Here is a 25453-nt window from a genome sequence, read left to right as displayed (position 1 = left end):
GTGTACACACACACACACACACACACACACACACACACACACACACACACACGTCTTATTCATCCTCTGCTGACCAGTCAACTTTGAGGTTTTAGATCAAGTTTCTGTTTCTTTTCGTACACATTAAAAGTTGCATAGGACAACCACTTCTTTCTTATTTGAATGAATATGCTATGGGTCCTCTTTTTCTCTTTGCTTTTTTATATCCTGGAAATCACTCTGTACCAGAGACAATATATAGGCTTGCAAGCCTAAATATTTACTCTATTACTTAAGAACGGGTTGCCAGTGGGGATGTAGTTCAGTGGGAGACTCATATACCATGTCTGCTATTAAAGGACAAATGTTGCCACGGTTAGTAAATGTGTGGATGTTCGAATATACTTTATTTACAAAAATAATCACAGCCTGTAGATTGCTAGATGTGCCCTGTTTTATTTCAATGGTTGATTCTTGCACAAGGAACCAATTGTCTAGAGACTTTTAATGTTTTAATGTCGAGTAGACTTGGCTTCTCCTTATAATCTATAACCCTATAATCTGTTATTATTTATTTAATATGTGTGATTTATGTGCATATTGAGAATGCAGAAGAGGGTTTCAAATTCTCATGAACCACCTAATGTGTTCTGGGAACTGACTCTTGGTTCTCTGTAAGAGCAAATGGTGCTCTTAATCTCTAAGCCATCTCTCCAGTCTTTGCTTTTTGTCTTATATTTATAAATATAGCCATGAAGTTAATGACTTTGTATTTCATTTATTTTTATCTGGAGGTCTGGTTCAAGGACTAACTCTAAGCATAATTCCTAAAGAAAAGTTCAAATGATTTAAGAGGTGCTAATGGCTGAATCTTCAGATAAGTTGCAACTTAGAGGGATGACGCAAAGCTGACCCTTGCTTACCTTATCATTACAGCTTGTACATGCTCAAATTAGAATGCTTAGAAACTATTAAAATGTGCTGATAATTTGAAAAGATATAGTAACATTTGAGAAATTTAAAAAATATCCTGGGACTTACATTTCTAAAAACTTGCATGTCAAGAGCGTGTGCGGAGGTCGGGTGCTGCTTTTGGGAGTTGGTTCTCTCTCTGCCCCGGGTGGATCCCAGGATCAAACTCAGGGCATCAGGCTTAACAGCACCACACTGACCCACTAAAAAGTCATCTTGCTAGCCCTATTCTGGGATCTTCCAATCTGAGTATGCCATCTTCTGCTACATATGCAGCTAGGGACACGAGCTCTGGGGGTGCTGGTTAGTTCATATTGTTGTTCCACCTATAGGGTTGCAGACCCCTTCAGATCCTTGGGTACTTTCTTTAGCTCCTCCATTGGGGGCCCTGTGTTCCATCCAATAGATGACTGTGAGCATCCACTTCTGTGTTTGCCAGGCACTGGCATAGCCTCACAAGAGGCTACTATATCAGGGTCCCTTCAGCAGAATCTTTCTGGCATGTGCAATAGTGTCTGGGTTTGGTGTCTGATGATGGGATGGATCCCCGCTGCTTGTGGACGTTGTACATCGTGGTGCGGAGCCTAGTGCGCACCACGATGTACAACGTCCACAAGCAGGGGTAGTTTCTGGATGGTTCACCCTTTCGTCTTAGCTCCAAACTTTGTCTCTGTTATTCCTTTTTGGGCATTTTATTCCCTATTCTAAGGAGGAATAAAGTATCCACATGTTGGTCTTCCTTCTTTTTGGTTTTCTTGTGTTTTGCAAATTGCATCTTGGTTATTCTAAGTTTCTGGGCTAATATCCGCTTATCAGTGAGTGCATATCTAGTGACTTCTTTTGTGATTGGGTTACCTCACTAAGGATGATATCCTCCAGATATATTCATTTGGCCAAGAATTTCATAAATTCATTGTTTTTAATAGCTGAGTAGTACTCCATTGTGTAAATGTACCACATTTTCTGTTCAGCAAGTTATCCCCCACACCTTCATGGTAAATACCTTGCTATTGGAAAATTATGTTGTTCCATGTAGTCTATGTTCACGAGTTATAGAAAACCCTGCCACTACTTTCTTGCATAACGGAACATCCATTATCTGCACAGCTTTAAATAAAGCATGCCAGGTCATGATGTCCAGACTGTTGTCCTGCTCGAACGGCATCAAATCATTGCAACAGTCTTGCCTTTAAGTTGGTATTGTCTTTGCTCCTTCTCTAGCTGGGTTGAACAGATTAGTGCATGAGAATTCCGAGGCTGAGAGTGAATGTGAGGCTGCTGGAACTCGGGAATCAAAGCGGCAGGCGAGCACTTGTGCAGTTCACGGGAATTTCAAAGTTCTGACAGCCACACAATGTTTACTGAAAAGGAGTTATGTTGATAAACATAGCACATGGCCCAGGCCACCTTCTATCTTTGTTTTTATTACTGTTAACCATGGTGGCTGATTGGAAAGCCTAGCATTTCTATCACACTGGAGTCATTAGAGAAGGGGCTGCACTTGTTTTAGTGAACACAGCTTGCTCATGTGAGTCAGGGCGTTAGGAGCTGATTCAAGAAACGTTGAATTACTTCATATGGAAAAGCGAATACGCTGTGCTTTACTCCGTGTGTGTGTGTGTGTGTGTGTGTGTGTGTGTGTGTGTGTGTGTCTGTGGTGGGAAGGGGGCAGGGAGGAAGAAAGAATGGCAGTGTGGTGATGAAGGCATCACAAGATGGGACCCATCCCTGCCAACATGGTCTGGCTGTAACAGATATCTTTTGTTCCAGGGTAATAGGCCTCCAATTGTTCATTGGCAGGTGGCTGACATCGTGACTTGCTTTCAGCACAGTAATTGATAATTTTTAACAAGAGCATAACAATTATATAGCACGTTGATTTTGTTCCTCAACTGACCCTTAAAACCTACACAGTAAGAGGGAGGAGGAGGGCTACAGAATACTAAGGATATTTGAAAAAGACATAAGGAGCAATATTTATTTTAGGTTTCTCTAAAATTACATACTGTGTGTGTGTTGGGGGTGGTATATAGTTTAAATTACTTTATGCCATGGGCCATAGACTAACAAAAACCCCAAAGAACCTCTTCTTGAGCTGTGAGTCAAGGGAGTTCATGAGACCCACAAAACAATATAAGACCCACATGGCTGCCCTTGGATGCCTCTCAGAATTTGAAGGTAAGGTTCTATTTGGTGAACGCACCACACCCTTAGGACACAGGACTTGGAGAAAGATCTGGTACTGACCTGGAAAGTTCCTTCCTGAGGACTGGCTCTCATGGTATCAGAAGATGTTATGCAAGCTACTGAGGGAGAAGAGCAATTGTTGGTCCCATTTACCTGTAAAGCCTATGGACCACGAGAATAACTGGCAAGACATTCACAAGGGCACAACAGTGGCACCTTTATCTTGGGCGCAACCAGCAGTTATCTAATTAGTCCTCTGGCCCATTTGACAGGAGAGACATGCATGCCTAGTACTGGAAACTTAGCCAAGCTGTGACTGGAGAGACGTCATAGACCCCAGAGGAGACTCTCCTGCCATTTTCCTAAACCAATATAATTTCTAACTGCTCTCTAAATATCTATCCTCATCCCCACATATAAATGTAGCTCTCATCGTCGTTGTTGTTGTCGTCGTCACTTATCAAAGAAGCTGCTTTCTGCAAAAAGTGGAGACCATTGCTGCCATCCACAACTGACCGGAATGCAGAGTCTAAGTAACTGTGGGATCCCCCTGCCCCACAAATGACACATTTGCAGTATGTGTCAGTTACTAAAGCTCAGGGCACAAAGACTGTAAGAGCCAGAGGTCCAGGAACTCTGCTGTGATATTCTGTCCCTTAGACACAACAAGGTCAGTGCACCGTGTTTCTTAACTGTGAGTCCCGTCCTCCTTCTGTGTTGCTGTGGAAGCTGAGAGGAGTGAAGTCAGAGGGCTTGGAGTCATCAGTGCTGTGGAGGCCCAGTGTGTGTTCTCTTTACCCAGCTGATGCTTAAGACAGAACTTCAGGGAATACTCCGTGGCTATTTGGAGACTCTGGAATTCTTCCCAGGTACTATATCCCTGGGACCCTCACACCCACACATTGCACAGCTTGGTGGCTACACAGTCCTGTCAGCTCATGGTGTACACTCACCTCAGCACTCAGAAGTGCACCGGCTCAGTATGTCTCTGCTGGGGCTTGTTTGGCCTGCGAGTTGGCACAATTGGATAGGACCTTCAGCAGTTCCACATTAGCATCCACCAGTGCAGTGACCTTCTCTTGGATTAACCAAGGATTTGATTAATCTATAAGCATTAACCAAGGATGAACTGCACAGTCTCAGGTCAACTTTTTCCTAAGTTTGAGGCGAAGGGCAGATATTTGGGAAACAGGGCTAAAATCAGCGCCCTCAAGCCCTTCCCAGAGTCGAGTGCCCATGTTCTACTGGTAAACAGTGATCTGCCTCACAATTCACTTGAGGTCAGAAATCTATCTTGAGGCTGTGGCTAACATTACTTTAAGCAATCTATCCTGGAAAGGAGAGCTTGCTAAGACTTGTACCCAATTCCTTAGCTGGTAACAAAGTTATCATTATGTGACCTTCATGGCTCACCAAAGAACAGCAAAACCAGCAAAAGAAACATTTTCCCTGGGCCTGAAATGTTAGAGAAATTTGTCACAGAGATAGAATAACAATTTTAACAATGGCTGATTATTTCTTATTTAGGGTCAAGGTCTCAGTATGCAATCCAGGTGGTTCTCTAACTGTGGCAGGCCTCTTGCCTCTGTTTCCCAAGTGCTGACATTATAGGCACATACTATTAAGCATGGCTTTCCCCATGATTCTGAAGAAAAGCATTACTGATGAACAGCCTTTTTATGTATGTTTGGAGAAAAGTCCCAACCTTGTGGCCCAGGCTGTCCTCAAACTCATGGTATAGTCTGTGCTGGCCTCACTTGCAGGGATCCTCCTGCTTTAGGATTAGAGGTTTGACCACATTTGACATGGAATACATTCTTTTTGGTGTGTGTGTGTGGCAGGTCTAGACAGGGTTTCTCTGTGTGGCCTCAACTGACCTAGAACTAGCTCTGTAGACTAGGCTGTCTACTAACTCATGAGAACTAACTGCTTCTGCCTCCTAGAAGCTGAGATTAAGAATGTATGCCATCACCGTCTGGCATGAAACCCATTTGCTGGGTTCCAGTTCGTGCTAATTCTCACACAGTTAAGGGCTGTCTCAAGTTAGGTGGGGTTGGTATGCAGATGACTACAGCTGAAATCACGAGAGGAACTCTGACGTTAGCCAGGACCAGCGGGCCTGTATTTTCCTGTCTGCAGCAAACAGAGAGATTCTTGTGGGAAGGCTCTCCTTCAGATAAGACAAGAAAGTATCCTTGCTGGCCAGAGACTTAGACGGGGCTACAATGGCCTCTTCCTAACAAGCTCTTTGAAGTAATCCTTAGCTCCTACTAGCTTCTGTCTGTCTCCATCTTTTTAGTATCTTTTAGTAACAGCCCTAGAACTTGCCTCCTAATACAAATATATGTTCACTCTGTCATTCCTCAAGAATTTATTGTTCTTTATCTAAGACAGTATACAAGCATCTTGTTTTTATTTTTATTTGTAGGAGTGATTGTCAGTGTACGTATAAGCCATATGTGTGTGAGTGTCTGCAGAGCTCAGATTCCCTGGAGCTAGAGTTACAGGCAGTTGTGAGGGGTCCACAGCCATGCTGGGAATTAAACTTGAGAATAGTAAGTGCTCTTACAAATAAAACCCTGTTTATCTGTTTATTTAATCTGTGGTTTGTAACGTGCACCTATGTGTACATGACGTGCATGCTTGGTGACCTGAGAGCTAGGAGAGAGCATCAGCTTCCCCTAACAGTTGTGAGGTGTTGTGTGGGTCTTCTGGAAGAACATCCAGTGCTGACTTTCTGTTTCAAAGCTCAAGACATAAAGTTTTCAAGCCAGGAGTCTGAGGAGCGCCAAGATGTCAATGTGCACACAGTGGCTTGGCTTTTCCATGGTGGGAACTGAACATGCCAGGAAAACACTGGAATTGAGCTACACCTCCCAGCTCAGAAGTCACATTTCTGTTCATCATCTTTCCGATATTATACCTGTAACAAAAACACATATTTCCCGTCCTTTATCCCGTTTTTTCAACACTCTATCTCAATGGGAGTATTGGGTGTGTGTGGAAGACACCCAAAGCAGCTGAACTTTTTTTGCAGTCCAAAGTTTTCGAAGGCTGAAGCACCAACACATGGGGCTTTTAGGTTTACGACTTTTAAGCTTTGGTGCCTGTATTTGAATTGAAATTTCTAGTCTCTCTTTTCCAGGCCAACATTATCATCTGCAGAGCGCATGAATCAGTTCACCAAACCCGAGTAACGCTGACGGTCAGCGTGGAGCTACCTTAGTGCTTCTCTGCCCCTTCCCCATGTTTGGTTACAGAAATAATCTCTGGCAGGGTCGGACACTCTATGGACCTGTAAACCACACTCCTTGAGGCCCAATCGTAGCCTTTTTCCTTCCTCTACTCCTCTTTCCATCTTGTCTCCGAGAGTAGTCTTGCTGTGTGTCTTAGGCTGACTTGGAATCGGCTATGGTAGCTCACACTGGCCGGGAGCGGAGAGCGGTCTGAGCTGTGGAATGGACTTTCTCCATGAAACTGTGTTTTCTGACCCAGAGTGTTAGAGAGGACACAGAGGAAGCAGACGAAGGCTTAGGCGCGCCTAAGCCGGAGGAGCGGAGCCTCACGGGGGCGGGCGAGCGCGCCGAGCCCTCCGGCCGGTGACTTAACAAGGAACCTGCGAGGTAACAATGGAAGAAGCCTGCGCGCCGCCAGCTCCAGAACCAGCCCGGGCGGGCGTGGTCCTAAGTAATAAGCAGTCCCCCTGCCAGCCGCCTCCAGAAGCCGCCCGTCACCCGCGCATCCCCGCCCATGCGAGGTCCTGGCGCCAGTCCTTCCCCCTCAAAGGCGCGACCCCGGCCGCCCGGGCGCTTTACCCCCGCCGCGCGTCCAGTGCGCAGGCGCCTGGCCCGCGGGCCGTTGGCGTTCAAAGGCCGCCGGCGCCCTCTCATTGGTGGAGGCGGCGCGGTTGAAAGTCGCTGTGGCGCCGCGGGCCCCGCCCCCGCCGGGCACCTGAAGACTCCGGCGAGCGCCTCGCAGTGTCCGCGCCAGGCTGCTCGGGAGCCTTCGCCGTGCGCGCCGTCGCCCGCCGTCGCCCGCCGTCGCCCGCCTCGCCCGCCTCGCGGTGAGTACGCGGCTCACTGCCTCTCGTTTCCCGAGCGCCCGCGGCCCCGGTGCGTTCGCCGCGGACTTGAGGATGGGGAGGCGGGCTGGGCTCCGGAGGGCGTGCGCTCGCCTCGCGCGCGCGCTCGCTCGCTCGCGGGTGGAGCAGCGGCGCTCCGAGCTGCCGGCGGGATTATGGTCGTAAGGGCCGGTGGGTGAGCCTAGCGGACCCCGCAGGACCCCGCGGGGCGGGTGAGCCCTGGGCATCCTGGGGGTGGAGAGGGTATGACTGCCATCTTGAGCCACTTCTTTGTTTGGAGTTCACGGAGGACTTATGCCCATTGTACAGATGTGACCCTTCATAGGTAAAACTGAGTCCTGCAGCATTTCGGAGACAACCGAATGTGTTGATGGGAATAAATTAACGTAGTTTCGAGCTGGGGAGATAACGCGCGTGGATATTTCTAGTCGTCTTGCTGAGTTTAAATAAAACGTTGAAGCGGGGCCTGAACGTGCACGCCCGTAACCCAAGTATGGGGGCAGACAAGGGCAGCAAGCTCTCCTATGAGTTCCAGGCCGCCTGTGAGGACTACACAATTAGTCTCAAAAAACCCACCAAACCAAACTATAAGTGTTTGGTTCCCATCATTGGTTAATCTTGTCCATACTCAGTGATTCGTTATGTTGTAAAAAGTCCTTTGTGTGGAAATGGTTGGGACTTTCAAGATGAAATATTTACTGCAGGCAAAATCAGAAACATTAAATTGTTTTCATTTTAGAATAACAAAGGATCCTGGAAAAGTTGGAGAAGATAAAGTACATTCAGTATCCAGATCAGATTTTACAGGCCAGGTAAGCTCTGGGAAGTTAACTGTATATAAAGAAACATCAGTACATTATATTGTGTGATTCCTGGGCTATGATGTAAAATTTAAAAATCTCATGAAAAAAAAGATGTATATTGGAAGTGTATAAAAATTTAACCATCTTATGGAGGAAGCATAAAGTGAGAAATGACCAAATCTAAAAGGTATTCAGTTTTTTGTTTTTGATTTTTTTTTTTTTCCCCAAGACATGGTTTCTCTGTGTAGCCCTGGCTGTCCTGGATAATTGCTCTGTAGACCAGGATGGTCTCTAACTCAGAGATTCCTTTGCCTCTGCCTCGGAGAGTGCTGGAGCTAAAGCCATCACTGCCTGGCTAAAAGATTTTCACTTTTATCTAACAGAAATTTTTCTAAGGATGTGTGTACATCTGAAGGCATGCACACAAAATGGTATTGCCTTACACATTTGCAGACTGCATTTATTTTTCAAGCTACCTTTATTCCTTTTTGCCCAGTATTACACATTGATCTACATTTCTAGTGAGCCAAGATACTGTATTTTAGCCGGGTAAAGCAAAATTATATATATACATACATACATTGCAAGTAGCTGCTGATTGTTTTCCATCAAATATATTTCCACTTTGAAAAACTTTTTTGAAAACTGTATTTTATGTATATAAGTACACTCATTGTTTTCACACTAGTGTCTTCACTTGCACACTAGGAGAGGGCAACAGATCCCATTACAGGTGGTTGTGAGCCACTGTGTGGTTGCTGGGAATTGAACTCATGACCTTTGGAAGAGCAGCTAATGCCCTTAACTGCTGAGCCATCTCTCCAGGCCTAAGAAATATTTTTTAAAAATCAGTTAAAGCTATAATTTCTCATGTCAATTCCTGGTTAAGTTACATTAATAGCTTCTTTCATAGCTTTGTAGAATAGGTTTATATTAAAATGAAACAACAAATTAGTAAAGACTTAAATATTGCTATAGTATTTTTTTTTTTTTTTTAGCCTTTTTTTTTTTTTTTAAAGATTTATTTATTTATTATATGTAGTACACTGTAGCTGTCTTCAGACACTCCAGAAGAGGGAGTCAGATCTTGTTAACAGATGGTTGTGAGCCACCATGTGGTTGCTGGGATTTGAACTCCGGACCTTCAGAAGAGCAGTCGAGTGCTCTTACACGCTGAGCCATCTCACCAGCCTGCTATAGTATTTTTTAAAAGTATAATTGTATCTAGTACAGTCAGAGCTATACAGAGAAACCCTGTCTAGAAAAGGAAAAAAAAGTATAATTTTATATTTATACATGAAAATATTTTACATTCTTTTAGACTGAAAATTAACATACAGTATATAAAATATGACTCAACACAAGATTTCATATATGTCTATAGTGACTGAGAAAAGTTTATTTTAAAGTTTTGTCTTATGGTAGTATATAAATGGCATAATCATAGCAATTCTCTCCTCCACGCCCCCCCTCAAGCCTGTAATTTCACACATTAGACTTTTTATCAATTAGGGCCACAAGACGGTGTAGCCCAGAAGTGGGTGTAGCACCACCTGAGTTTTCCCAGGCTTCTCACTGACTCACCAGAAGTCCTGTGGCAAGTCATGGAGCAGTGTGGTTTGGGAAACATAATTTCCTTGGAGATTGTAAAATATAATTCGATCCTGTGTGATAGAACATGGCTTACAGTCTCAGCTTTCAGAAGTGGAAGAATTCAAAGTCATCTTTCCTATGTATGCAGTTTGAGGGCAGCCTAGAACACAGGAGACCCAGTTCAATAAATGAAACAAAAGTAAAAACTAATGAGTATTTTATGACATTCATGCTCAAAGATGAAGAACAGTTAACTGTTAGGAGTTAAAATCTAAAAGCACAGGATCAGGAATATATTTAATACTGATTTTTTTTTGTTTGTTTGTTTTTTGTTTTGTTTTGTTTTGTTTTGTTTCCGAGACAGGGTTTCTCTGTATAGCCCTGGCTGTCCTGGAACTCACTTTGTAGTCCAGGCTGGCCTCAAACTCAGAAATCCGCCTGCCTCTGCCTCCTGAGTGCTGGGAATAAAGACATGCACCACCACGCCGGGCTTAATAGTGATTTTATATCTGGGATTCTTGTAGACACTGTAGAAGTTTAGTCAGTTTTGCAAAAGGATGAGAAACTTAGGTGTGATTATATATATTATATATATAATTTGGTTTCTCGAGACAGGGTTTCTCTGTGTAGCCCTGGCTGTCCTGGAACTCACTCTGTAGACCAGGCTGGCCTCAAACTCAGAGATCAGCCTGCCTCTGCCTCCCGAGTGCTGGGATTAAAGGCGTGCGCTATCACGCCCGACTCAAGATCTTTTCATCTTGCCAGATTCTAGCCCTGCACTCCTTAAACCGGTAGCTGCCCTCTCCTCTCTGGAGGCTGCAGTCGCCACTATTCCACTTTCTGGTTCTCGTTTGATCCTTGCATTGTTTTTCAAAATCTAATGTGGTTACACTTTTCACCCTCCGTTGCCCTCACTGAGTGAATTATTTCAGGTTTCCTGTTACTCACTTAGCAAGGGTCATGCAGTTGTATCGGAGAGTGAGCCTAGAACCTTACTCTATCACTGATGTACAAGCCCAGCCTAGTCGTGATGGGCATTCTTTTAATGTACTCTATTCATTTTTGCTAATATAGCTAATTCGCTAATTATATTCTATAAAGTATCTGTTTTTAGTTTGTATTATCTCTTCAGGGCTTTGGGATCTTACTATACTGTCTTGAAATTTGCATTTGTATATTTGTATTCTGGGACTGATGAACAAGAATTGGTTTCATGACCATTTGAAAAAATTCATCATAGATGCTTGCCCTGACCCTCCCCAGTCCCCTGTCCAAGATAGTACTTTTTTAACTTGTAAAATGTTCCACAGTTTGCTTTATTTTCCTGGATCATTCTCAGTAATTTGATTTGATTTGTTCAATACTTTGAATACTTCATTTGTTTTAAACCATCAGATATATTGGTATGGAGCTATGCAAGATACTTTGTTCACTTGGGGCCTTTTCTCTTATTTTGCTGCTTTTCTATGTATTTTTTTCCTCTTGTCAGTGCATGTGTGTTCCTCTCTTGATGAGCCCAGCTCAGGAGTGTGGGGCTTCGTGGGGTGTCTGAGGCTCTCAGACTCTGTGCTTGCTGAGAAGCTGCTGCTGCTATGGTTGGTTTTGTTGTTGTATGTGAATAAGTCACACAGGTAGTTCTGGCTTAATACCTTTTTCCTTCTAGAACTTAGGGACATTTTGTATATTGGTTTTTTTTTTGCAGCATTTCTTTTGGCTTCATGTGTTTTCTGGCTGTCTGCTTTTGCATAACAAACATTTGAAAGCTTGGCTAGTTATATTCAGAGAAGAAAGACTTTTTTAGTATGTCTGGCATTTTAGTGCTGTTTTTAAAAAATCCAGTTAGCCCAGAGTTTTTCCATAGCATCTGGTTGCTAGGTGTGGTGGTTTGGGTGAAAATGCCCCCCCATGGGTTCAGCAGACTTTTGAGATGAACATGTGGTTCATCTCACTGTTGGAGAGATTGTGCAGTTGCGGGAGGGCATGTCAGCTTTGAGAGTTGAAAGTCTTGTCTCACTTTTAGTCTCACTTTTGTCTCTGGATACCTGCCTTTACAGAGTCTCATAGCTTCCTGCTCCGGCTGTTATGCTGTCCTCATTATGAACTCTAACCCTCTGGAACTGTAAGCCAAAATAAATCGTCTTCTATGAATTGCCTTGGTCATGGTATTTTATCACAACAACAGAAAAGTAACCAATATGCATAGCTTCTTAAGAATTAATTATACATAGAGCTCAAAGTATTGCTTTCTGACTTAGACAAAATTACAGTTTTCTGGGATTGTTGGTAAAGAGTTCATCTCTAGATAAAAGGAGTAGCAAATAAATTATATTAAAGAACAGCATGTATAACTGTGGTTGTCTTCTTTTTTTTTAAAGAACTTATTGTGTTCTCGACAGCCTCAAACTTTTAATCATCCTGTTAACTTCCCCTGCTGCTGATGTTTTTTTGGTTTTACGTTGTGCATGTATGCCTGGCCACTTGAGGATTGTCTGTCTTCTTAGCTGTGTGCTGCTGATTAAGTAAAACAACCTATTTAATATAAAAGCTGGCAGCTATCTTTTTCTACTCCCTATTCTTGTTCTTCAAAACCCACCACACTCCTACTTACATTGTCTTTCAGTTCTCAACTCTGTGTTTCTTTTTCCTTTTTTTCCCCTCTCAGACAGGTTCTTATGAGGTGGCTCTGGCTGTCTTTGTGGTCCAGGTGGGCCTCAAACTCACAGGGGTTCCTACTGCTTCTGCCTCCCAAGTGCTGGGGTGAAAGGCTTGCTCCTCTATGCCCAGCTTCACTTCTGTTTTTCTACATAATGTTTTAAATGCACTTAATTTCTTTTTCTTTCCATTTTTGGGCTCACAACATGGCTCAGTGACTGAGTGCTTGTCACATAACCCTGACAGATTCAGTCCTTGGAAAATGGAGGAAGGAGAGAAGTGACTTCTGAAAGCTGTCTCCTCTGACCACGTGCTTCTCATGCCTCACGTGTGCATTTACTCAGACATCTTAACACATTCAAAAGAGTGAACATTTGACAGTTTAAGTATAGATTTATTGGCTTTTCTTTAGGAAGGAAAATTGTAGTTCTTTTTGCCCCCCACTTCCCAAGATAGTTTTGTCACTTGGTGTAAATCAGTATTTGGTATTTATGAATATGTCAAAATGTATAGGCCATATAATATATACTATTCCTTTTCATGTTTTTTCCCCTCATTTACTACTCAGTATGTTCAGACACATTAAAACCGTATCAGTTTTATTGCATTGAATGGTATGCATGTATGTATTTATGTAAAGATATCCCTTTTGTAATCTTTGCTTCTACATTGTTTGCACAGTTATTTTAGAGTTTGCTTTTCTGTTCTCTTGGTAAGACCTCCTTTACGCCTACAGTAGCTCCCTACCCTCATCCTTCTGGTGTGGGGAATTTGCTCATTTGTCTGTTAAGCATATACCATGAGGCCAGAAGAGGGCACTGCATCCTTGGAGCTGGAGTTAGAGGCAGGTTTTTGGGAACTGTCTGATATGGGCACTGGGAATTAAACTCTGTGTCCACTGAAAGAGTAGCAAGTGTTCTTAACAGCTGAGCTGCTTCTCTGTGCTCAGTAGTTAATTTTTGTCTTTATTATCAAAGTGGATCTTTATTTTTCTCTTAGCATAGAGTTTTGGGTGCCCTTAAGGAAGCTTGCTGAAGGCATTCATTGTCTTGTAGAATCCAGCTCTGCCAACCATGCTTTTATTGTTACTATTGATACTTTGTTTGCAAACTTCTTATAACTTAAAATTGAGCTGTTGGGTCTGTCGATTCTCAGATACATTGTCACTTTGCCTCCATTCCCCAAATCTTTGAGTGTGTCTGTGAAAATGTGTACACTGCCCTCCCCTTCCATAGCATGTTCAGAGGACAACCTCCTCCTAACTTGAGACTGGTTTGATTTTTTTTTTTTCACCTCTGCATCCATCTTGCTGAGAGCTTTATTGATGTATAGTCCAACTTTACATAGGTTTTGGGGATCCAAACTCAGATCTTCAAGCTGGTTTACCACTGAGCCATTGCTCCCCCCCCCCCAGCTTCCTGTGAGAGATATAAAATAGAGCTGTGAAGATTTAATAATACTAGAACTATTTAACATGTATGCAAACTTGCCTTAAACTCTATCTTGTTTTTGCAATTTTACTACCAGCTATTAAATCTAGATTGAATGTGTATTTACACTGCTTACATTTTCTGTATTCCATCATTGTGTATTTTGACATCATTGAAGTACTCAGAGAAATATGTTTGTATTTCTTGGGTAATTTTTGTGTGGCTTCTCTGTGGATGTTGGTTAAGTTAAAATCTTAAGTGCTTGAACTAAAATTAGTCACTCAGTTAGATTGAGAGGCACCTGGTCTAGGGAAGCTGCAGTCTCAGGGAAAGTGGCTAAGGAGCTAAGGGCTAAACAGATTTAAAAGGAGTTTAAAAAGAATAGTTATTTCTAAATGCTTTTGCTACAATTTTTTTTTTTTTTTTTGGAATCTCTGAACTATTTTTTTTTTCTTCCTTTTTTAGGGATAGTCTCAAAACACATTTTTAAAAAACCGTATTTTTAGTTGTGTGTGTTGTGGTCAGATCTGTCGCAGGTGTTGGGAGAGTGTCAGATTCTTGCTGGTGGTTCGGAGGTGGTTACATAGAAGCCTCCTGGTAACTAAATTCTGGTTCTCTGAAGAGCAAGTTTGCAGCCATAACCACTGAGCCATCGTCTTACTCTCTCCAACATTTAAAATGAAGATGGGTGGTATCCCTTATTTTCTTTTATCATTTTAGATTTTCATTTTTCAATCAATGCTTGCCACTGTAGTCAATTTTTCCAAACCGATTTTAATTGCAAAGGCTAATTATATCTTTTCCCTTTCAAATCTTTAAGTTAAAATTACCCCTTTAGAATGCTGCAGCATAGGTCTGCACCTGTATAACTCAGTGTTTGTTTAGCATGCACAAGGCTTTGAGTTTATTAGCACCACCACCAGAAAAAAAAGGGGGGGGGAATTGCTATGTGCTGATGTTAATAGAAATAATTTCTAGAGAAGCCGAATATAACTTGTAAGAAGCTATGATTGTTGTGATTCCTCATACCTACAACCCTAGCATTTATCTGAGAAAAAGCAGATTCTCCCTTTAAGTTAAATAATTTTGCTAAGCCTAATGTCTTGTCCTTGCCTATTCATTACATGTGCAGTTTTACTTTGGTATCTTAAGAATGTAAAGACTTGCATATAGTAATTGTATTTAAGTAGATTTCAACTGAGTTTTATTTAGTCTTCACTACACAGAAACCAGTTTGACTTATTTGGAGCATTACAAATTAGGGATTTTGATGGAAAGAATAAAACTTTTTTTTTTGTTTGTTTTTTTTCGAGTCAGGGTTTCTCTGTGTAGCTCTGGCTGTCCTGGAACTCACACCAGGCTGGCCTCGAACTCAGAAATTTGTCTGCCTCTGCCTCCCAAGTGTTGGGTTAAAAGGTGTGCGCCACCACGCCTGGCCTAGTAATAAACTTTAAAGATGATGTATTCAGTATATATTAGGAGTTGAATTACAAAGAAAGTGCAAATTAAAAAGAAATCTCAGTGCTTTTTTTTAATGGTGAATACAGTATGTTATTAATTTGAAAGTCATGCCTAAAACCTTAAATGTGTGCCAGATGTGTGCTACATATAGACTTAAATGTTTTTGTTGTTTTGACAGGAAATGCACAATTTCGAGGACGAGTTAACGTGTCCCATTTGTTACAGTATCTTTGAAGATCCCCGTGTACTACCATGCTCTCATACATTTTGTAGAAACTGTTTGGAAAATGTTCTTCAGGCATCTGGTAACTTTTACATATGGAGGCCTCTGCGAATTCCACTCAAGTGTCCTAACTGCAGAAGTATTATTGAAATTGCTTCTACTGGCATAGAATCCTTACCTGTAAACTTTGCATTACGAGCAATTATTGAAAAGTACCAGCAAGAAGACCACCCAGATGTTGTCACCTGCCCTGAACATTACAGGCAACCATTAAATGTTTATTGTCTACTAGATAAGAAATTAGTTTGTGGCCATTGTCTTACTATAGGCCAACATCATGGCCACCCTATAGATGACCTTCAAAGTGCCTATCTGAAAGAAAAGGATACACCTCAGAAGTTGTTGAAACAGTTAACCGACACACACTGGACAGATATCACTCGTCTTATTGAAAAGCTTGAAGAACAGAAATGTCATTCTGAGAAAATAGTTCAAGGTGATAAGGAAGTTGTTCTCCAGTATTTTAAGGTGCTTACTGATACATTAGAACAGAAAAAAAAATATTTTTTGGCAGCTCTTTGTGATGTTGGCAAGATGATTAATCAAGAATACACTCCGCAGATTCAAAGAATGAAGGAGCTAAGGGAACAACAACTTGAGTTAATGGCAATAACGACATCTTTACAAGATGAGTCTCCACTTAAATTTCTGGAAAAAATTGATGATGTCCGCCAACGTGTGCAGATGTTGAAACAGAGACCACTTCCTGAGGTCCAGCCTGTTGAAATTTATCCTCGAGTAAGCAATGTATTAAAAGAAGAGTGGAGCAGAACAGAAATTGGACGTATTCAGAAAGCTGTTATTCCTGAAATGAGAGTTTCTTCAAAAAGAACGCCATGTTCCAGGTCTGATAATGATGAAAAAGAAATGGAACTTTATAAAATTTTAAACATTGCTATAGTTTCACTCATTTCAGTGATACTAATGTTGATACTCTTTTTCAACCATCACATAATAACCTTCTTAAATGAAATCACTTCAATATGTTTCTCTGAAGTCTTTCTCTCTGTTTACCAAAGTTTATCTAAGAACTTATATGACTTAAACAATACAGTGTGCTACACTTTATATTTGTTAAAGGAATTTATGTGGAAAATAGTTTCTCATTGAAAACCTAGAATTTCCAGTTTTATGTGGGCTTCTGTATAATAGAGGCTAAGCTTTGATTGCTAGATGGAAAGTCAGGGTGGCATAAACAGCACATCAACCTGTTACAACATCTTACAACAGATGTACAGAAATACAATAAACTTCCCATGCTTGGCTACAAGTGCTGTCAGAAATGAGACATTATCTGAAAGATGACTAAAATCAAATTAGAAGATGACAACTTTTGGGTTGAATATTAACACCCTACCCTGTTTTTATTGGCTTACTCATCAATGTTTTATTCTGATTAATAGGACTTTAACTGTTACATGTTATAGTGGCTAACTTTGCAGTTCTTTGTATATGTAGATGTAAGATTTTAAAAAAATGACAAGATCCTTGAGGTCCACAAGCCTATTTTGATGATTTGAAGCTTTTCAAAGCACAGATGGAGATGATGTATAAGTTGTTTTAAAAATCTAGGCCAGGATTGTTTAAACATATTTTTTGGTCAAGTCTATTAATAGGCTTAGGAGCAGTCATCCCAAGTAGCACTGCTTGCTGCTTATGGATAAATAACTTGTCTAGTACACTGATTAATTCATCCTTGGTATCAGTGAGGTCTCAAAAACCCACTGATCAAAAAGTGCCTTGACTGCTGGCTCCAGCACCACAAAGCAAACCAAGTACACATTTTGATTTTGTAGTATTTTAGTCGTTTTTATATGAAAACTATACGAACCATGTACATTGACAATCATATTGATGTGATTCATTTAATAGATTCAGTATCATGTAAACTATATATATCTTAAAATGGTCTCATCCTGTAGCTCAAGTACTGGGATTAAAAGTATGAGTTGCTGCTGTACCTGTTTAGTCTTGTTTGTGTGTGTGTGTGTGTGTGTGTGTTTAGTCTTAAAAGAGGATATTAAGTCAGAACCTTTACTTTTGCTTCCTTGATATGGACGCCATGATGCATGTGGTAGAACTTTTGGTTCACAACCATTGAAATTTCCAACACAATGCTTTCCAGAAACCCCATGAGGTGCTCTTGAATGGGGACCTTATTTCAAATAAAAGCTGTGTTTATTAAGGTCAAAATAACACTGACAAGTTTTGTCACTAAGTCATTAGGTCTGCTTATCAGACTCAAAATCTAGCAAAATGTAACTAATGAAGGTGAGGGGGAATAGTGTAAACATTAGCAAGTGAAGAACACTGGAATATTTTTCAAGGGGTTACTAACTTCTTTGTAGAGATGAGGAAACAAATGAAGTGCCAGTGTTAGCAGGTGGGAAAGCTCATTCTATTATGCTTAAAATAACTTGAGTAGGCTGATCTATGCAATTAACCGAAACTTTTATTTCAATATGCCCAGTATTACCTTATAGGCTTGACGATTTTGTGTTCTGATATACTGTTTTATATTTTTGCCAAGAGGCTGAGTTTTTAATGTATAACAGTATATTTTAATAAACGATATTTTATTGAAGTCTTAGAAAGTGGTGACATAATTTTCTTACAGATTCCGGTTATTCTTTCTGAAGACTTAATTTCTACTATAATGCTAGTGTGTTACAGTATTATTATTAATCATAAATTTAAATGCCACAGTAGGAGGCATTTAACTAATAAAACAAGACAGGCTCTGTTTTGGTAGCTCAAGCTCTTTCTTGCCTCTGATCGAAGGTGTTCACCATCAAGGCTGGTAATGGCAGACTTTAAATTCCTACTGAAAATGTTGCCAACTAATGTAATGTTAGGTTAGTAGAAACAAATTGGTAACATTACTTCAGTATATTGGGGTGTAACTGACCTACAGTTGTAAACATTTGCTGTTCCACTACCTTCCACTATTAGGTAGTCCACAGCCCCCAGTGATTACAGAAATAAAGAGATGGTGGAATACTTGGAATATCTACTATGGTAGGAGAATCCAGACTTTGAAGTCAGGTGGGCTACACTGAACACTGCCAACCAAACAACAAAAAACCAGAAGCTAGCCAGACCCTTCATTTCTATAGGACAGAAATGGATACAATTTTTTTATAGGACAGAAATGGATACAATTTTTAAAAGACATTATCACTCAAATAAAACAGGAAACTTGTCATTCAATTTTGAAAAATGTATTTTATACAACTTATCTTTTACAGACAAAACCAGAACACCCAATCTAAGTAAATTTGAAAATTTTCAGTATCAACAGAGTCCTTTAGATGCAATTTGTTTTGGGTTCACTGCAACACTTTTTGTAATATTATATGTTTTATAGATGCCAATAAGTCTATCTGAAATCTCAAACATATTATTTCGAAGAGAGATTATTATGAACTGGGCATTTTTTGTTTGCTCCTAAAAAGAAAAAAGAAATAACAGTTAAGTCATAATAAATAGACAAACATTAACCCCCCTAATAAAGTCTGTGGGCAGAATTCTGACATAGATGATTAACACATATAGCAAGGACTTCATGGATAATTCACGAATCATGTGGAGATTGAGGAATCTGGGTATTTTTTATAAAAAGACTGCAAGCCTAGAAGAAAAAAACCTGACAGTCTGATTGGAAAAAAAAAATCCTGATATCAATAAACCACAAAATTCACAAACAAAATGATTTACTCACGTATATATAAAATGCAACAATAGACACATTTTTAAAATCCAGAGCTGCATCAATCTCATCCATGAAGTAGAGGGGAGTGGGCTTGTAGTGATGAAGAGCAAACACTAAGGCCAAGGAACTAAGGGTTTTCTCGCCTCCTGAGAGGTTAAAGATCTTCTTCCAACTTTTCTTAGGTGGCCGAACACTGCAATAATTAAGAAATGTTACTCAAATACCTTGTAAAACTAAGGCTAAGGCTTTATGTAGTACTTACTTCCCACAACTAACATCACCTTTATCTTGCTAAATCTGTAAGTTGCTTTTCACAATTATTTTATATATTGGTTTTCTGAACAGGATTTTCAGAAATGTAATGACTTTTTTTTCCTTTTAAAAGTTGTGATCCTCCTGCTTAACACCCCTTGAGTGCTGGGATTTACTCACACACATCCCATGGCCTGGCTATTTTTTTTATGTTTAGAACATTATTAAAATTTTAAGATTTAAACAGTAGCCTATTTTCTCTTAACCATTTGGAAAAAAATTTTTAATTTATTTTGGTGTTGATGGAGGCCTTTCTTGCCTTGTCTGTCAGACATTTAATTGGTGTATTAAGCCTGGCTACCTGGTCTTGGGAGTCTGTCTCTGTCTCCATCTCCCTGAAGGGGCATGCTGGGACTATAGATGTTATATTATTGTATAATCTAGCTTTGATTTTTAACATACTTTGCATGTATTTTATGCTGCAAACATGAAAGTACATCAAGAGCAAGATAGTTATTGCCAAATAAATGTAGTTACAACCTTCACACACTAAAGAAATAGTAATAATTTGGAAAAAACGCAGGATTAAAATCTCACAAACCTGAACATGATTCCTTCAGAAAAAGGATCTAAACTATCCACAAGCTCCAGTTCAGCATCTCCTCCCAATGTGAGCATCTGGTAGTTTTCTTTTAGTTTATTTGTTATTACATAAAAACCAGCCATAAATTCATTCAGCCTTTGTTTTCGAAGATCTTCATATGCTTGTCTAAAATTATCTCTTTCAGAAGTAATTTTGTCCAGTTCGGCTACTCTTTGCAAATATAAATCTTCCTGTGAAGATTGTAAAACAAAAAAGCAAAACTTTTTCACACACATACAAATCTGAGAATTAGCACTTAGGCTCAGCAAAATTTCTACTAGAAATTCACTTACACCCTTTTTTATACTACAAGAAACAATTCGCGCACCCCTTTTTTTATACTACTAGAAACAATTCACTCACACCTTTTTTTTATACTCAGCGATGGCTCCAAGGTTTGGTTTCATTTCACGACATTGAGCTTCCAAAAGTGCAATTTGATTTGTTATAGAATCTGGATTCTTGATTGCCTCAAGATCCTCCTGGCTTAGAACTGCTACTGTCTCAACAGGATTATCTTCAACAGGATGCAATTTTATTTTTGAAATCTAAAGAGAATTGAGAAGACAAAAAAACAAAAAACAAAACCAACAACAACAACAACAAAAAAAACAGGTCAAGTTTATTTTTATTTGTGCATTAGTGTGTTGGTGCATGCGAAGTGTGTAGATAGATGCTATATACACCTAAGAGGGTACACGATCCTGTGGAGCTGGTGGAGATAAGCCAGTTGATACAGGGACTGGGAACAAAACTGCAAAAGCAGCAAGTGCTTGTAAACCACTGGGCTATCTCTCCTGCTCCCAGTTTATTTAAGTCAACATGAAAAATGACAGCTACAAAGTCAATATAGGAATGAACTGACTACTTTCTACATAACCTCCAGGGTGAGACAGTACTTGCCCTATTCTAATGATTACTAATTTCTATCTATTTAATAATTTAAATAGTCTTATATCCCTTATAAATGTGAAAACATTTATAATCAGAACATAACATAAAAAAACAGAAAAACACCCCCAAAGCTTTATTATTTATCTATGCTCTGATATAGTCAACACAGGTGTGCCTGATGCTCTTGGAGATCAGAAAAGTGTACTAGATTCCCTGGAGCTAGAATTGTTGTGATCTGTCATGTACTAGGAATCAAACCTGGCTGGGTCTTCTACAAAAGCCATCTCTCCAGCCTCCCAAAAAGGTCTCAAATTAATTAAATGCCAAAACCTCTCACCTCTTTTTGCCAGTATTTTATTTTTGAGTTATGTTCAGAAATGTGGCCATCTATCTGCTCAAGTTTCAACTTAATACTAAGTGCATCTTTCTGAAGAGCATGTTCATTTTCTTGAATAACTTTTAGTTCTTGAAGTAGATTACGATGTTCTTTCTGGATTTCTGGTAAGGACTTCTAAAAACCAAGAAGTGTGATAAATACCTTGTCAAACAGACATTTTTACATTACATAGACATTGTTAGCAGTTCCTCTTCCTGTCCCACGTTAATAATTTTAATTCACTGAAAGTTTAAGTTCATAGTTAAGTTTAACTTACAACCAACATTTTAATTGCTTTAAATGTCATCTGCCCTGTAATGCAGAACCACATCTTACCTCTGCAGCTTTTGTATTTTTTATGACCTCTTCTGCATTGTCTTCAATATTTTTTAGTTCTGTTTTTAAGTCATTTATTTCTTTTTCAGTGTCTTTTATTTCTTTCTCTGTGCCGCAAACAGAATCCTGTGCCTTTTTAAGATTTCTAAAAAAAGCAAACAACACAACTTATGATGTAATTTATTATGTTTTATCGAAACTCCATAGAGCTTAATAAAAGCCCCTTATGTATGCTTCTAGCAGACTTTGCTGCTGCCACCTATTAGATTACTAACTCTTGACATTCAACAAGGTGGTCACTCTTTGAACTCATAGAGATCTGCCTGACTCTGTCTTCTGAGTTTGACAGTCTCTGCGATTATAGGTGTATGCTACCATGCCCAGACAAGTGAGTTGAAATTTTTTTCCTCAGGTCGCTTATGCATACTTTCTGTGCCTAAAAAATGATTTAGTAGCTCCTTAACTTAAGCCAAATCATTCCACAGATAATACAAACTTTAAGAAATAATCTTAAAAAGGTTTGATTTATAATCAGAACATACATTCTTACCACTTCCTGTTTTTGTTAAGATCTAGCTCTGCTACATCTACTCTATGCCTGAGAAGCAAAATGTCTAATGCCTTTAATAACTGGGTTATGATATATAATTCCAACTTTTCTAAGGCACATGTTTACCAGTTTGGGGCGTGTGTGTGTGTGTATGTTTACGTTGGAGACAAATGATAAATCTTCATTGTAAGCTTTTTCTTTCTGAAAAGTGTTGCTGGGCAATGGCAGGTAAGTTTAATAACTAACATTCCATCCAGTGTCCAGTTAGGGGTGAGGGCAGACTAGGGAAAGCACACTCTACCTGTCAGCAGTCTTGATTGCTACTTGGGCTTTAGTAATAGCAGAAGCACATTCATCGAGCTGCTTATTTATCGTGTCAAGTTTGTTTTGTTGGGCCTTGAGTTTTCGGTTGTTGATATCTATGATGGTATCGTGTAGCCGTTTAATCTCAGCTTCAACTTTACCAGCTTTCTCAGCCACAGCATCATATTCTGAAATTAAATAATAAAATAGCCAAACTCACTTTTCTATGTTAATAACTATGGTAGATATATATTTGTTCAATCACTCAATCTGATACAGGGTCAAATATCAGACATTTAGGGAATAGACCAAAAACACTTTAAACAAAACAAAACAGTACTGTAACATACAATGTTAAACTCTGGTTAAACTGTTGATACATTTCTTAGTGATTTTTACATTCTCACCCTTTAAGTACTTCACTGAATATTCACTCCATGCCTTTTGCCCCAGGACTAGCCTTTTTCAGGTCTGGAGAAGCTGGATATTTTCTTTTGATTAACTAAATATTCCCCCACATTATAACATAGTGAAGGACACAAGTCTAAGGACACTTCCTGGGTCTAATCAACCAAAGATACTGTGCAATCTAGAAGGCATAAACAATGAACCGATTGGCTTTTGCTGGCAAGTCAGCACCTTAGTATAAGCAGTAATTAATAATGGGGACAACATCAGGTGAAATACATGCTTGACAGCTGCAGTGACATACTCTTAATTTGAAATGTGAAAAGGGCAGCAGTTTACTTTTAAACATACCTTTTTTGAAAACACTGACATTTTCTTCGAGCAATTTCTGCTGTTTTTTATCAGGGGCTGTAGTAAGAACGTTAGCTTCCAGTTCTTTAATTTGTACACACAAATACTCTTCTTGTTCTGATAAACCCTATAAAAATAATTTAGCATTTATGGCCAATACTTTACCTTAGTACGAGTAAATATTTCTTTAATCACTGAATTTTAAAAAAAATTAAAAGACTAACAGGTAAATGACAGAAAGCATCATCAATATAAAAATAGAGATGATCATAAAACAAAATATACAAATTCATTATAAAGATAGAACCACTATTTGGACAATTTGGTATGAGGCAAGAAGTGCTTTAAAGCAATGAAATATAACTAATTATAATTTCAGGAACCTATCTTAGAGAAGTAATCAGATGTATATATAAAGACATAACTATAACTAATATAGCTGTGCACATAGAAAAACTAAGTATAGCAGACAAATCAAAAACAAAGGAAACTCAGGTATTAAGCAAAGTTACTTTTTTGTATTTGTATAATGTATTTTATACATTAAAAAGCTATCATATACTCTATACAAATATGCATAGATATGCATAAATATATTTACATACAACTAAATTTTAAAAATTGAAGCTATGCGTCACAGTTTAAGGTTGTAATTGAGGTATTTACGGAAAACTGCCTTAAAATAGAAACAATTGGCTGCCAGGCATAAGCATGCACACCTTTAATCATAGTCAAGTGGATCTCTTAAGTTCAAGACCAGACTGGGCTACAGAGTTCTAAGACAGCCGGAACTACATAGTAAGATATGATTGGAAGCAAGCTCAAAATGCTTCTTTGCAATTGCTGTTGAGTGGTAACAGTCCCAGCTAATATTCATGGACACAAACACAATACCTGGATGCTTGCAGTGAACTTTTCTAGTGTATTTCTCATGTCTCGTTCACTCTGCTGTAACCTAACTACTGCTTCTTCATGCTGTACTTTGTGTTCTTGGAGTTGCATTGCTTGTTTGGAATGCCTTTCCAACTGGGATTCCATCTTATTTACCTTCAAAGAAGAAAAGAAATACAATTTTCTCCAAATGTCACAACCCCCTTAAATTTCTTGTACTATTAATACTGTGGTGTGTGTAGCTATATGCATGCCTTGGCATACATTATCTCACCCGCCCTCCAAGAGTTCAAAGTCAGCTTATGAAATGAAAACCCCGGGGCTGATGCAGCAGTTAAGAGCACTTCCTAAGCACCAGAGTTTGATTCCTGGCCACTATATAGTGGCTCACAACCTTCCAGTTCCAGGAATCCAATACCCTCTTCTGGTCTCCTGGGATACTAGGCATGCACACAGTATACAGACATAACATCCACTAAAGAAAAAAAGAAAGAAAAAAAAAAAGAAAGAAAGAAAGAAAGAAAGAAAGAAAGAAAGAAAGAAAGAAAGAAAGAAAGAAGAGAAAAAAAAAAGAGTTGCCTTGGTCATGGTGTCTGTTCACAACAGTAAAACCCTAAGACTGATAGGTAAGCCAAAAGGTGCCTTCTCCAGAAGGAGGGGAGTTCAAAGATGAATGGGTGTGGGACTCTGGAAAGAGGACCTAAGGGGAAGGAGAAAAAGGGGTGCTGAGGCTGCACCGTGCTCACTAAAGCAGGGTCTTTACAGACTCTGAGTTGAGGTAACCCTGACCCTCTAGGACTGGTGTGTTTATAGGGAGGAGAGACAGATACAGGGACATTGCCCTGCAACCACAGCACCTGGATGACTCTCCGGATGATGCGGATATACAGGTTGGGGGTTGAGACACACCCTGGAAATGAACATGCTTAGCACATGAGTGCTGAAGGGTATCACAGGTGGTTACTGTCCCAGTCACATCTGGAAACATTCTATATCATGTGCATATGGGAGATTTTTTTGTGTGTGTGAGTTTTATATCTATCGGCCACCATTGTTTTCTGGTAAAAAGTCTCAGGAATAGTGACAAATGAAGCGGATCTCACCATTCCAAGGGGTTTTGTGCACAAAATGGGGAGTGTGGGGCTTTGGTTGGTGGAGCTAAGTGGGTCCTTGAGCTGGAGACTTGCAGGCTGCAGGCTGAAGACTTGCATGCTGCAGGCTGGAGACTTGCATGCTGCAGGCTGGAGACTTGCATGCTGCAGGCTGGAGACTTGCATGCTGCAGGCTGGAGACTTG

General features: G+C 39.8%; 2 protein-coding genes across 3 annotated transcripts in view; one reads left to right on the top strand and one right to left on the bottom strand.

The window, feature by feature from the left end:
* The first annotated feature begins 7132 nt into the window (after positions 1-7132).
* Positions 7133-17902, top strand: Trim59 (tripartite motif containing 59). The gene is made up of 3 exons (XM_021196267.2): positions 7133-7201; positions 7959-8031; positions 15337-17902. The coding sequence occupies exon 3, from the start codon at positions 15340-15342 to the stop codon at positions 16549-16551; it is 1212 nt and encodes a 403-aa protein (XP_021051926.1). The 5' UTR covers positions 7133-7201; positions 7959-8031; positions 15337-15339; the 3' UTR covers positions 16552-17902.
* A 744-nt stretch (positions 17903-18646) lies between these two features.
* The window catches only part of Smc4 (structural maintenance of chromosomes 4), a 30205-nt gene continuing 23398 nt past the window's right edge, over positions 18647-25453 (bottom strand). For both annotated transcript variants that reach the window (XM_021195388.2, XM_029537566.1), the window contains 9 exons: positions 24161-24313; positions 23267-23393; positions 22506-22695; positions 21655-21799; positions 21280-21453; positions 20414-20596; positions 20007-20239; positions 19163-19346; positions 18647-18888 (listed from right to left, as the gene is read on the bottom strand). In XM_021195388.2, coding sequence (XP_021051047.1) covers positions 18736-18888; positions 19163-19346; positions 20007-20239; positions 20414-20596; positions 21280-21453; positions 21655-21799; positions 22506-22695; positions 23267-23393; positions 24161-24313 — 1542 coding nt within the window. In that variant the 3' untranslated portion in view covers positions 18647-18735. The remainder of the gene's footprint in view (positions 18889-19162; positions 19347-20006; positions 20240-20413; positions 20597-21279; positions 21454-21654; positions 21800-22505; positions 22696-23266; positions 23394-24160; positions 24314-25453) is intronic.

This window comes from Mus pahari, chromosome 4, assembly GCF_900095145.1.
Source record: "Mus pahari chromosome 4, PAHARI_EIJ_v1.1, whole genome shotgun sequence".
In the NCBI taxonomy this organism is placed as follows: domain Eukaryota; kingdom Metazoa; phylum Chordata; class Mammalia; order Rodentia; family Muridae; genus Mus; species Mus pahari.
This window is presented reverse-complemented; position numbering and strand designations above follow the sequence as displayed.